Source organism: Aedes aegypti, chromosome 1, assembly GCF_002204515.2.
Source record: "Aedes aegypti strain LVP_AGWG chromosome 1, AaegL5.0 Primary Assembly, whole genome shotgun sequence".
Lineage (NCBI taxonomy): Eukaryota > Metazoa > Arthropoda > Insecta > Diptera > Culicidae > Aedes > Aedes aegypti.
This window is the reverse complement of record NC_035107.1, coordinates 65,257,452-65,272,163: the sequence shown is the minus strand read 5'-3', so window position 1 is coordinate 65,272,163 and position 14,712 is coordinate 65,257,452. Positions and strand designations below refer to the sequence as shown.

Below are 14,712 nucleotides of genomic sequence, written 5' to 3'. Positions count from 1 at the left end.
TAGTTAACAAAAATGCATTTCCATAAACGCACAGATGTTTAGTTACAAATTAATCACTTTAAAGTTAATATGAGGCGCCCAGGGATCCAGAAATGGTAATCAAATTAAGAAAACATAGTTATCCAATTTAGTAGTTTCTCAAATGGTTGTTTTCTTGTTGCGTTTTCTCCAAATCCACATCATAACCGATTCCGGAAACAATCTGAAACTAGAAATTTGCGTTCCTACAGGGGCACAAAGGCCCAGTACCCTTCTCACCCCGCCTGACCCAGTGATCCATCGGAATAACTCCGACCACAGGAACATTCCCGTGAACCTTTGGCCACTTTTAGAAACTAGATATGTGCAAAATTATACATGCTCTTCAAGGATTTCTTCACAGATTTCTCGAGGGAACGCTTAAGAATTCTAGTCATTCCAGTAAATTCTCAGTCCCACTGCTCGTAGATCTTCTCGTCGGGATTTCCGAGGACAAGGGTTCCGTCATCTTGAGCCAACGCTCGCGTTCCGTTTCCGATGGACAGTTGATGATCATTTCGATAGTTTTTCCCTCGTGGTTCTCCATCAGCGTCATTATAATCAGGTGCTTTCCGATGGCTTGCATCTTCTTGGTCGGCAGCTGAGGCACAATATCCCCGGAGTTGACCGTCAGCAGGGCACGTGGACAGTAGTCCGTGACTAGGTAGGTTTCGTCGCCCTTGGTCAGCACGATCAAATCGGTGAACAGAAACGCGTAGATGCCGAACTTCTTGCCGAAGGTGAGTTTGGCGTCGTCACCGCGCCACAGCAAGTACACCAGTTCGCCCTTTCTCTCCAGCTTACACATCACGCTGCCTGGTGGACCGATTCCGCGACGGGAATTCAATCTGCCGCGAAATCATCTCCATCTCGTACATCTGTTCGCTACGAAGGTCTTTTCCCAGCTGATGAACTCGTCTTCGTCCGATTTGAGTCGTTGAAGAACGGCGTCCAGCAGGAGGCGTATCCGTGTTATCTGCTGCATCGGAAGCATCAGGAAGGATGACAGACTGAGGCCACTGCAAATCGGGTCTGATTCCAACTCCAGCTGCGTTTTGGTGAACTCGGTTTTGTTCACCTTGACGTTCTTTAGGGTGCGATCGATCTTCGCTTGGTGCTCGCAGTAGTTAACGTACACGTGGAAGTGTTTCTCGGCGTGCTTGTACATACTGCGACGGAGGCCCAGGAGCATGATGTTGTCCTGCTAACAGTTTTCTAAATCGGAGCACTCGTGCACGGGGACAATGTTGGCGAAGAGCGTCTTGCGCTCGGAAGACGTTAACACCTTGATGTCCCGGAAGGCCGGATGAATTTGTTGAAGATATTTGTGCTATCGTTGTGTGGTAGGCTTTGATTAGATTTGGAAATAATAAATTCAGATTATTGTATGCACCTACAGAGAGTGAACGTACTCAATTCAAGTTATCACAATACTTACTTACTGGGGAACTTCGGTGACCGAGTTTGTAATAAAATCACTTTCGGATCGCTGCGAATTGGATGCAAAATTTGCAACAACAACAAACTGTTGATGCAAACAACAAAAACAAAACCGATCGAATAAAAAGGGACAAACAAAAATTATGGAACTGTGGAAAACGTCAAATGAGCGTGGGTACCGTGGGTCGTTCACATTCTACAAACCGTTCGCCCGAAAAAATCGAGAGTTTCATATTGATTGATGGTATTACGAAACAATACGATGCTTTGACTTCCTTTCCGGAGAACAAACTTTGGACAACAGAGCGCCTACATTGGCATCAAACGAGTGTTTAACAGGGTCGCATCTGTTTTCGACTTTCACCTTTCCCGTCAAACGATCCGGAGAAAGTTTAAAACCGTGTTTCTTTCATTTCTTGACGAATAATGTTGTTTTATGTTGTTGTATTTTCATCGTTGATTGTGATTTTGTTAGCAACTGCTTTATATTTGTTAAACTAGAATAAGGTATTCATAAGTTATACATCATTGGGACCAGTTTTGTCTGTTGATGTCATCCAATAAATAAACGAAGAGTAGGCATTTAATTTTCTGAACATCTTATGATACTGATCATTTGGGTTCATCAATACACGTTTTGTCAAATGTTTAAACATTTCGTTACCAGTAAATTAATAGATAAGCACAAAATAAAATTAAACATATAGGGTTTATTCTACTTTAAATTCTAGGTTCAAATTGAACAATATTATTTTTATATTTAGTTGAAAAGTAGGACGCAAACTTCTCGTTGCTGATGATAATCTAAATTTGTTGCTGCACATCTCGTGAGAGTACATTCTCGCAGTACTGGTCGGGTTTGATATTATGGCATGTCTTTTTCCTCAGGAAAATCAGCTTGAGCGATAGGCTTATGATTATCACCGTAACCGATAATTTCACTCCCTGGTTGTTTACAAATAAATTCAAAGTGCTTTTTGAGCTAGTATAATCATAATATGGTTATACTAGTACAAAGAGCACTTTGAATTGATTTGTAAACAACACAGGCAATGACTATCACTTTCGAGGTGATTCGAACAATGTTGTAGTGTGCGTGCCATCCCGTGAGTCGCCATGAGAGTTTCTCATATCACTTTGCACTAACTCACATCCATCTTCGTTTTTGTTTAACAGCTTTCTCCCACCCATGAGCCTCTGCACGTGCCATAAATTCTTTTGTTCTTTTGACTTTTACTGTGCGCCGTGTGTTGGTGCTGTCTCGCTCTCTCTCACGGGCAACTTGAAAACAGCGCGCACAGTAAAAGTCAAACGTTTTATAGCATGCATAGGCTCATTAGATATTAGATAGGCCTTTTCATGGGACAGGTCCATGTTGCATTCGTTTCTATCGGTGGAGGACCGGTGATTACCAAGGGTGAAGAGCGACTGTCAAATGGAAGTAGAATTGAAAAGCCGCGTGTACTAAGTCTAGCACCAGTTGCAAGGCTATTATTCGCATTATTTAAACCAATCATTGTACTTGAAATATACTCTTTGAAAGCAGAAAAATACTACGTGCTACTGCAGTATGCCATTGACATTTTAATCAGAAAATTCAGTTGAATAGATGTTATCTAGATGTTATCTAGAGAACCGATTACGCCTTTGTAGTAAACGGAGCTATTTTTCACTTTTATGCAGAATCTAAACTTTTCGCTTACGGCCTACTCAATCCATCTCGCGCTAAATTCGACAATCCTATGCGCAGCTCACAAGCACTCTCAATATGATTCAATCAAATATACAGCTCATTCACTACATCCTTTCCCTTGTCTACTCTTTTAGTGTGGATCGTATATTATGCTCAAATTTCAATAATCTTTTTGTTTCCACCCATGACTTGTCGCATGGGAATTATGAAACTTCCATTTGTTTAAACCCGCATCGGGAATTACGAAAATCTCAATACTTTTCGTTTCCACCCATGACCTCTCGCATGGGAATTATGAAACTTCCATTTTTTCCACCCGCATCGGGAATTATGATGTAGTGAATGAGCTGTATATTTGATTGAATCATATTGAGAGTGCTTGTGAGCTGCGCATAGGATTGTTGAATTTAGCGCGAGATGGATTGAGTAGTCCGTAAGCGAAAAGTTTAGATTCTGCATAAAAGTGAAAAATAGCTCCGTTTACTACATGGCACGGTCGGTAGGATGAGTGATTAAATATTTTAATCAGTAAGTATATGTGTTTCATAATTCCCATGCGAAAAATCATGGGTGGAAACAAAAAGTATTGAGATTTTCGTAATTCCCGATAATGGGTGGAAACAAATGGAAGTTTCATAATTCCCATGCGAGAGGTCATGGATGGAAACAAAAAGTATTGAGATTTTCGTAATTCCCGATGCGGGTGGAAACAAATGGAAGTTTCATAATTCCCATGCGTGAGGTCATGGGTGGAAATAAAAAGTATTGAGATTTTCGTAATTCCCGATGCGGGTGGAAAAAATGGAAGTTTCATAATTCCCATGCGAGAGGTCATGGGTGGAAACAAAAAGTATTGAAATTTTCGTAATTCCCGATGCGGGTGGAAACAAATGGAAGTTTCATATTTCCCATGCGAGAGGTCATGGGTGGAAACGAAAAGTATTGAGATTTTCGTAATTCTCGATGCGGGTTTAAACAAATGGAAGTTTCATAATTCCCATGCGACAAGTCATGGGTGGAAACAAAAAGATTATTGAAATTTGAGCATAATATACGATCCACACTAAAAGAGTAGACAAGGGAAAGGATGTAGTGAATGAGCTGTATATTTGATTGAATCATATTGAGAGTGCTTGTGAGCTGCGCATAGGATTGTTGAATTTAGCGCGAGATGGATTGAGTAGTCCGTAAGCGAAAAGTTTAGATTCTGCATAAAAGTGAAAAATAGCTCCGTTTACTACATGGCACGGTCGGTAGGATGAGTGATTAAATATTTTAATCAGTAAGTATATGTGTTTCATAATTCCCATGCGAAAAATCATGGGTGGAAACAAAAAGTATTGAGATTTTCGTAATTCCCGATGCGGGTGGAAACAAATGGAAGTTTCATAATTCCCATGCGAGAGGTCATGGGTGGAAATAAAAAGTATTGAGATTTTCGTAATTCCCGATGCGGGTGGAAAAAATGGAAGTTTCATAATTCCCATGCGAGAGGTCATGGGTGGAAACAAAAAGTATTGAAATTTTCGTAATTCCCGATGCGGGTGGAAAAAATGGAAGTTTCATAATTCCCATGCGAGAGGTCATGGGTGGAAACAAAAAGTATTGAGATTTTCGTAATTCCCGATGCGGGTGGAAAAAATGGAAGTTTCATAATTCCCATGCGAGAGGTCATGGGTGGAAACGAAAAGTATTGAAATTTTCGTAATTCCCGATGCGGGTGGAAACAAATGGAAGTTTCATAATTCCCATGCGAGAGGTCATGGGTGGAAACGAAAAGTATTGAGATTTTCGTAATTCCCGATGCGGGTTTAAACAAATGGAAGTTTCATAATTCCCATGCGACAAGTCATGGGTGGAAACAAAAAGATTATTGAAATTTGAGCATAATATACGATCCACACTAAAAGAGTAGACAAGGGAAAGGATGTAGTGAATGAGCTGTATATTTGATTGAATCATATTGAGAGTGCTTGTGAGCTGCGCATAGGATTGTTGAATTTAGCGCGAGATGGATTGAGTAGTCCGTAAGCGAAAAGTTTAGATTCTGCATAAAAGTGAAAAATAGCTCCGTTTACTACATGGCACGGTCGGTAGGATGAGTGATTAAATATTTTAATCAGTAAGTATATGTGTTTCATAATTCCCATGCGAAAAATCATGGGTGGAAACAAAAAGTATTGAGATTTTCGTAATTCCCGATACGGGTGGAAACAAATGGAAGTTTCATAATTCCCATGCGAGAGGTCATGGATGGAAACAAAAAGTATTGAGATTTTCGTAATTCCCGATGCGGGTGGAAACAAATGGAAGTTTCATAATTCCCATGCGAGAGGTCATGGGTGGAAACGAAAAGTATTGAGATTTTCGTAATTCTCGATGCGGGTTTAAACAAATGGAAGTTTCATAATTCCCATGCGACAAGTCATGGGTGGAAACAAAAAGATTATTGAAATTTGAGCATAATATACGATCCACACTAAAAGAGTAGACAAGGGAAAGGATGTAGTGAATGAGCTGTATATTTGATTGAATCATATTGAGAGTGCTTGTGAGCTGCGCATAGGATTGTTGAATTTAGCGCGAGATGGATTGAGTAGTCCGTAAGCGAAAAGTTTAGATTCTGCATAAAAGTGAAAAATAGCTCCGTTTACTACATGGCACGGTCGGTAGGATGAGTGATTAAATATTTTAATCAGTAAGTATATGTGTTTCATAATTCCCATGCGAAAAATCATGGGTGGAAACAAAAAGTATTGAGATTTTCGTAATTCCCGATGCGGGTGGAAACAAATGGAAGTTTCATAATTCCCATGCGAGAGGTCATGGGTGGAAATAAAAAGTATTGAAATTTTCGTAATTCCCGATGCGGGTGGAAAAAATGGAAGTTTCATAATTCCCATGCGAGAGGTCATGGGTGGAAACAAAAAGTATTGAAATTTTCGTAATTCCCGATGCGGGTGGAAAAAATGGAAGTTTCATAATTCCCATGCGAGAGGTCATGGGTGGAAACAAAAAGTATTGAGATTTTCGTAATTTCCGATGCGGGTGGAAAAAATGGAAGTTTCATAATTCCCATGCGAGAGGTCATGGGTGGAAACGAAAAGTATTGAAATTTTCGTAATTCCCGATGCGGGTGGAAACAAATGGAAGTTTCATAATTCCCATGCGAGAGGTCATGGGTGGAAACGAAAAGTATTGAGATTTTCGTAATTCTCGATGCGGGTTTAAACAAATGGAAGTTTCATAATTCCCATGCGACAAGTCATGGGTGGAAACAAAAAGATTATTGAAATTTGAGCATAATATACGATCCACACTAAAAGAGTAGACAAGGGAAAGGATGTAGTGAATGAGCTGTATATTTGATTGAATCATATTGAGAGTGCTTGTGAGCTGCGCATAGGATTGTTGAATTTAGCGCGAGATGGATTGAGTAGTCCGTAAGCGAAAAGTTTAGATTCTGCATAAAAGTGAAAAATAGCTCCGTTTACTACATGGCACGGTCGGTAGGATGAGTGATTAAATATTTTAATCAGTAAGTATATGTGTTTCATAATTCCCATGCGAAAAATCATGGGTGGAAACAAAAAGTATTGAGATTTTCGTAATTCCCGATACGGGTGGAAACAAATGGAAGTTTCATAATTCCCATGCGAGAGGTCATGGATGGAAACAAAAAGTATTGAGATTTTCGTAATTCCCGATGCGGGTGGAAACAAATGGAAGTTTCATAATTCCCATGCGTGAGGTCATGGGTGGAAATAAAAAGTATTGAAATTTTCGTAATTCCCGATGCGGGTGGAAAAAATGGAAGTTTCATAATTCCCATGCGAGAGGTCATGGGTGGAAACGAAAAGTATTGAAATTTTCGTAATTCCCGATGCGGGTGGAAACAAATGGAAGTTTCATAATTCCCATGCGAGAGGTCATGGGTGGAAACGAAAAGATTATTGAAATTTGAGCATAATATACGATCCACACTAAAAGAGTAGACAAGGGAAAGGATGTAGTGAATGAGCTGTATATTTGATTGAATCATATTGAGAGTGCTTGTGAGCTGCGCATAGGATTGTTGAATTTAGCGCGAGATGGATTGAGTAGTCCGTAAGCGAAAAGTTTAGATTCTGCATAAAAGTGAAAAATAGCTCCGTTTACTACATGGCACGGTCGGTAGGATGAGTGATTAAATATTTTAATCAGTAAGTATATGTGTTTCATAATTCCCATGCGAAAAATCATGGGTGGAAACAAAAAGTATTGAGATTTTCGTAATTCCCGATGCGGGTGGAAACAAATGGAAGTTTCATAATTCCCATGCGAGAGGTCATGGGTGGAAATAAAAAGTATTGAAATTTTCGTAATTCCCGATGCGGGTGGAAAAAATGGAAGTTTCATAATTCCCATGCGAGAGGTCATGGGTGGAAACAAAAAGTATTGAAATTTTCGTAATTCCCGATGCGGGTGGAAAAAATGGAAGTTTCATAATTCCCATGCGAGAGGTCATGGGTGGAAACAAAAAGTATTGAGATTTTCGTAATTTCCGATGCGGGTGGAAAAAATGGAAGTTTCATAATTCCCATGCGAGAGGTCATGGGTGGAAACGAAAAGTATTGAAATTTTCGTAATTCCCGATGCGGGTGGAAACAAATGGAAGTTTCATAATTCCCATGCGAGAGGTCATGGGTGGAAACGAAAAGTATTGAGATTTTCGTAATTCTCGATGCGGGTTTAAACAAATGGAAGTTTCATAATTCCCATGCGACAAGTCATGGGTGGAAACAAAAAGATTATTGAAATTTGAGCATAATATACGATCCACACTAAAAGAGTAGACAAGGGAAAGGATGTAGTGAATGAGCTGTATATTTGATTGAATCATATTGAGAGTGCTTGTGAGCTGCGCATAGGATTGTTGAATTTAGCGCGAGATGGATTGAGTAGTCCGTAAGCGAAAAGTTTAGATTCTGCATAAAAGTGAAAAATAGCTCCGTTTACTACATGGCACGGTCGGTAGGATGAGTGATTAAATATTTTAATCAGTAAGTATATGTGTTTCATAATTCCCATGCGAAAAATCATGGGTGGAAACAAAAAGTATTGAGATTTTCGTAATTCCCGATACGGGTGGAAACAAATGGAAGTTTCATAATTCCCATGCGAGAGGTCATGGATGGAAACAAAAAGTATTGAGATTTTCGTAATTCCCGATGCGGGTGGAAACAAATGGAAGTTTCATAATTCCCATGCGTGAGGTCATGGGTGGAAATAAAAAGTATTGAAATTTTCGTAATTCCCGATGCGGGTGGAAAAAATGGAAGTTTCATAATTCCCATGCGAGCGGTCATTGGTGGAAATAAAAAGTATTGAGATTTTCGTAATTCCCGATGCGGGTGGAAAAATGGAAGTTTCATAATTCCCATGCGAGAGGTCATGGGTGGAAATAAAAAGTATTGAGATTTTCGTAATTCCCGATGCGGGTGGAAAAAATGGAAGTTTCATAATTCCCATGCGAGAGGTCATGGGTGGAAACAAAAAGTATTGAAATTTTCGTAATTCCCGATGCGGGTGGAAACAAATGGAAGTTTCATATTTCCCATGCGAGAGGTCATGGGTGGAAACGAAAAGTATTGAGATTTTCGTAATTCTCGATGCGGGTTTAAACAAATGGAAGTTTCATAATTCCCATGCGACAAGTCATGGGTGGAAACAAAAAGATTATTGAAATTTGAGCATAATATACGATCCACACTAAAAGAGTAGACAAGGGAAAGGATGTAGTGAATGAGCTGTATATTTGATTGAATCATATTGAGAGTGCTTGTGAGCTGCGCATAGGATTGTTGAATTTAGCGCGAGATGGATGGAGTAGTCCGTAAGCGAAAAGTTTAGGTTCTGCATAAAAGTGAAAAATAGCTCCGTTTACTACATGGCACGGTCGGTAGGATGAGTGATTAAATATTTTAATCAGTAAGTATATGTGTTTCATAATTCCCATGCGAAAAATCATGGCTGGAAACAAAAAGTATTGAGATTTTCGTAATTCCCGATGCGGGTGGAAACAAATGGAAGTTTCATAATTCCCATGCGAGAGGTCATGGGTGGAAATAAAAAGTATTGAAATTTTCGTAATTCCCGATGCGGGTGGAAAAAATGGAAGTTTCATAATTCCCATGCGAGAGGTCATGGGTGGAAACAAAAAGTATTGAGATTTTCGTAATTCCCGATGCGGGTGGAAAAAATGGAAGTTTCATAATTCCCATGCGAGAGGTCATGGGTGGAAACGAAAAGTATTGAAATTTTCGTAATTCCCGATGCGGGTGGAAACAAATGGAAGTTTCATAATTCCCATGCGAGAGGTCATGGGTGGAAACGAAAAGTATTGAGATTTTCGTAATTCCCGATGCGGGTTTAAACAAATGGAAGTTTCATAATTCCCATGCGACAAGTCATGGGTGGAAACAAAAAGATTATTGAAATTTGAGCATAATATACGATCCACACTAAAAGAGTAGACAAGGGAAAGGATGTAGTGAATGAGCTGTATATTTGATTGAATCATATTGAGAGTGCTTGTGAGCTGCGCATAGGATTGTTGAATTTAGCGCGAGATGGATTGAGTAGTCCGTAAGCGAAAAGTTTAGATTCTGCATAAAAGTGAAAAATAGCTCCGTTTACTACATGGCACGGTCGGTAGGATGAGTGATTAAATATTTTAATCAGTAAGTATATGTGTTTCATAATTCCCATGCGAAAAATCATGGGTGGAAACAAAAAGTATTGAGATTTTCGTAATTCCCGATACGGGTGGAAACAAATGGAAGTTTCATAATTCCCATGCGAGAGGTCATGGATGGAAACAAAAAGTATTGAGATTTTCGTAATTCCCGATGCGGGTGGAAACAAATGGAAGTTTCATAATTCCCATGCGAGAGGTCATGGGTGGAAACGAAAAGTATTGAGATTTTCGTAATTCTCGATGCGGGTTTAAACAAATGGAAGTTTCATAATTCCCATGCGACAAGTCATGGGTGGAAACAAAAAGATTATTGAAATTTGAGCATAATATACGATCCACACTAAAAGAGTAGACAAGGGAAAGGATGTAGTGAATGAGCTGTATATTTGATTGAATCATATTGAGAGTGCTTGTGAGCTGCGCATAGGATTGTTGAATTTAGCGCGAGATGGATTGAGTAGTCCGTAAGCGAAAAGTTTAGATTCTGCATAAAAGTGAAAAATAGCTCCGTTTACTACATGGCACGGTCGGTAGGATGAGTGATTAAATATTTTAATCAGTAAGTATATGTGTTTCATAATTCCCATGCGAAAAATCATGGGTGGAAACAAAAAGTATTGAGATTTTCGTAATTCCCGATGCGGGTGGAAACAAATGGAAGTTTCATAATTCCCATGCGAGAGGTCATGGGTGGAAATAAAAAGTATTGAAATTTTCGTAATTCCCGATGCGGGTGGAAAAAATGGAAGTTTCATAATTCCCATGCGAGAGGTCATGGGTGGAAACAAAAAGTATTGAAATTTTCGTAATTCCCGATGCGGGTGGAAAAAATGGAAGTTTCATAATTCCCATGCGAGAGGTCATGGGTGGAAACAAAAAGTATTGAGATTTTCGTAATTTCCGATGCGGGTGGAAAAAATGGAAGTTTCATAATTCCCATGCGAGAGGTCATGGGTGGAAACGAAAAGTATTGAAATTTTCGTAATTCCCGATGCGGGTGGAAACAAATGGAAGTTTCATAATTCCCATGCGAGAGGTCATGGGTGGAAACGAAAAGTATTGAGATTTTCGTAATTCTCGATGCGGGTTTAAACAAATGGAAGTTTCATAATTCCCATGCGACAAGTCATGGGTGGAAACAAAAAGATTATTGAAATTTGAGCATAATATACGATCCACACTAAAAGAGTAGACAAGGGAAAGGATGTAGTGAATGAGCTGTATATTTGATTGAATCATATTGAGAGTGCTTGTGAGCTGCGCATAGGATTGTTGAATTTAGCGCGAGATGGATTGAGTAGTCCGTAAGCGAAAAGTTTAGATTCTGCATAAAAGTGAAAAATAGCTCCGTTTACTACATGGCACGGTCGGTAGGATGAGTGATTAAATATTTTAATCAGTAAGTATATGTGTTTCATAATTCCCATGCGAAAAATCATGGGTGGAAACAAAAAGTATTGAGATTTTCGTAATTCCCGATGCGGGTGGAAACAAATGGAAGTTTCATAATTCCCATGCGAGAGGTCATGGGTGGAAATAAAAAGTATTGAAATTTTCGTAATTCCCGATGCGGGTGGAAAAAATGGAAGTTTCATAATTCCCATGCGAGAGGTCATGGGTGGAAACAAAAAGTATTGAAATTTTCGTAATTCCCGATGCGGGTGGAAAAAATGGAAGTTTCATAATTCCCATGCGAGAGGTCATGGGTGGAAACAAAAAGTATTGAGATTTTCGTAATTCCCGATGCGGGTGGAAAAAATGGAAGTTTCATAATTCCCATGCGAGAGGTCATGGGTGGAAACGAAAAGTATTGAAATTTTCGTAATTCCCGATGCGGGTGGAAACAAATGGAAGTTTCATAATTCCCATGCGAGAGGTCATGGGTGGAAACGAAAAGTATTGAGATTTTCGTAATTCCCGATGCGGGTTTAAACAAATGGAAGTTTCATAATTCCCATGCGACAAGTCATGGGTGGAAACAAAAAGATTATTGAAATTTGAGCATAATATACGATCCACACTAAAAGAGTAGACAAGGGAAAGGATGTAGTGAATGAGCTGTATATTTGATTGAATCATATTGAGAGTGCTTGTGAGCTGCGCATAGGATTGTTGAATTTAGCGCGAGATGGATTGAGTAGTCCGTAAGCGAAAAGTTTAGATTCTGCATAAAAGTGAAAAATAGCTCCGTTTACTACATGGCACGGTCGGTAGGATGAGTGATTAAATATTTTAATCAGTAAGTATATGTGTTTCATAATTCCCATGCGAAAAATCATGGGTGGAAACAAAAAGTATTGAGATTTTCGTAATTCCCGATACGGGTGGAAACAAATGGAAGTTTCATAATTCCCATGCGAGAGGTCATGGATGGAAACAAAAAGTATTGAGATTTTCGTAATTCCCGATGCGGGTGGAAACAAATGGAAGTTTCATAATTCCCATGCGTGAGGTCATGGGTGGAAATAAAAAGTATTGAAATTTTCGTAATTCCCGATGCGGGTGGAAAAAATGGAAGTTTCATAATTCCCATGCGAGAGGTCATGGGTGGAAACGAAAAGTATTGAAATTTTCGTAATTCCCGATGCGGGTGGAAAAAATGGAAGTTTCATAATTCCCATGCGAGAGGTCATGGGTGGAAACAAAAAGTATTGAGATTTTCGTAATTCCCGATGCGGGTGGAAACAATGGAAGTTTCATAATTCCCATGCGAGAGGTCATGGGTGGAAACAAAAAGTATTGAAATTTTCGTAATTCCCGATGCGGGTGGAAAAAATGGAAGTTTCATAATTCCCATGCGAGAGGTCATGGGTGGAAACAAAAAGTATTGAGATTTTTGTAATTCCCGATGCGGGTGGAAAAAATGGAAGTTTCATAATTCCCATGCGAGAGGTCATGGGTGGAAACGAAAAGTATTGAGATTTTCGTAATTCCCGATGCGGGTTTAAACAAATGGAAGTTTCATAATTCCCATGCGACAAGTCATGGGTGGAAACAAAAAGATTATTGAAATTTGAGCATAATATACGATCCACACTAAAAGAGTAGACAAGGGAAAGGATGTAGTGAATGAGCTGTATATTTGATTGAATCATATTGAGAGTGCTTGTGAGCTGCGCATAGGATTGTTGAATTTAGCGCGAGATGGATTGAGTAGTCCGTAAGCGAAAAGTTTAGATTCTGCATAAAAGTGAAAAATAGCTCATTCACTACAGCCTTCATCATTATTTGATCGTTATTTTGTATTATTGTTTACCTTTTAGAACCACCGGCATTTGCATAGAAGAACTGTCAAAGACCTTCCGAATCAGCTGATTTGAGACGTCTCGTGAAAAGGCCTATTGCTTTATTGTAACCACTATTGACAGTTCTTTGATCTCAGCATAGACAAAAAGGCGTCACACTCTCATCGGTGTCCATCGATCATTTTTTTAACGACCGATTCGTATATATGCGACCAACTGCAGGCTGCATCGCTCGCGTCGTTTTCATTCGTGTTTGACGTTTACACACTACCGCCACCTGTTGGCCCATCGGCCAAACAAAGTCATTTTAGCATTGGGCTAACACGTTATCGCGGCAAAGATTTTGATTGTCATATTTTCAAATATAGTCAAACCTGTATTATTCGAAGTTCCATTGTTCGATATCGACTCGTGAAACCATACTTAAAACAAAAAGTCATACTTACTTTTATGCTCTCTTTTATCAGCTTTCTAAAGAACATCTGTTCCATGAGTCGATGATCTTTTGAGTATCGACTGGAAATTTGACTGTACTTGAAATTCTGAAGTACATTCTGATGGGATTTTCATGCTGAAGAGCACCGCTTTCGAATCAAAAGGTTTATTACATGTTAAACATGCTGCAGTCTTGGACAGAATAAACAACTTAGTTGAAGACGTCATTTTCATGATTAAGCAATTACGATCCTAGATATTTGGGTTGAAAATATAGCATACTCAGTAGCACCATCTAGTGGAAGAATTCCCAAACAAGTGTGGCCCATCACAAGTTTATACTTGAGTTACTGAACTTTTGAGTCAAGAAGTTTATATTTGGATGTAATCGGGATCCTCAGATATTAGCAATTAAAATATGCATGCTCACTAGCGCCACCAGTTGAAAGAATTTTAAAACTTGAGGTTCCTTGCATTTAGGCTTTCATCTTATCAACAAACTTGCCGAAGGGGTAATATTTCTTAGTAATGAAAATATCTCAGGATCATTTTTCTAAGCGATCAGGATCCAAAAATATCTGCGTTCGAAAAGTGTTGTTTTATGGAAGAAATCCGAATCAAACGGCGCATCACATGTTAAGTCCTTAATCTACTAAACATCTTTGCCGAAAACACCATCTTGCTAATATATCGTTATCCTGAGATATTCGCGATCAAAATACGACATCTGTTGGTAGAATTTCAAGTTGGGTGGCATATTACATGCTAGACCTTGACCTATTCAACACTTTTGTCGAAGACGTCAACTTTATAGGTAACCAGGATCCTGAGATATCTGTGTTCGAAAAATATCAGGCTCACTAGTGCCATCCATTGAAAGTATTCCGAATCAAGAAGATCACACATGGTAGCCCTTGAACTACTGAACAACTTTGCCGAAAACACATTTTTTCTAAAAAAAATCGGGACCCTGAGATATTCGTGATTAAAATATTGCATGCTCACTAGTGCCATTTTGTGGTAGTTTTTCTTGTTAGGTAGCCTATCATATGTTAGTCCTTGACCTACTAAACAACTTTCTCGAAGACATCATCTTTCTAGGTAATCAGGATCTTGAGATATCGGTGTTTGAAAATTAAATG

The 14,712-nt window shown here is 39.1% G+C and overlaps 1 protein-coding gene across 1 annotated transcript; it reads right to left on the bottom strand.

The window, feature by feature from the left end:
* Window positions 1-358: 358 nt before the first annotated feature.
* On the bottom strand, window positions 359-1,703 carry LOC110674232 (rho guanine nucleotide exchange factor 26-like). The gene is made up of 2 exons (XM_021838440.1): window positions 1,457-1,703; window positions 359-1,366 (listed from the first exon to the last, which is right to left on the bottom strand). The coding sequence occupies exon 2, from the start codon at window positions 824-826 to the stop codon at window positions 413-415; it is 414 nt and encodes a 137-aa protein (XP_021694132.1). The 5' UTR covers window positions 827-1,366; window positions 1,457-1,703; the 3' UTR covers window positions 359-412.
* Between the last annotated feature and the right edge of the window lie 13,009 nt (window positions 1,704-14,712).

Coding starts and splice junctions, on each gene's coding strand:
- LOC110674232 (XM_021838440.1), bottom strand. CDS start 826: ATGTGTAAGCTGGAGAGAAAGGGCGAACTGGTGTACTTGCTGTGGCGC.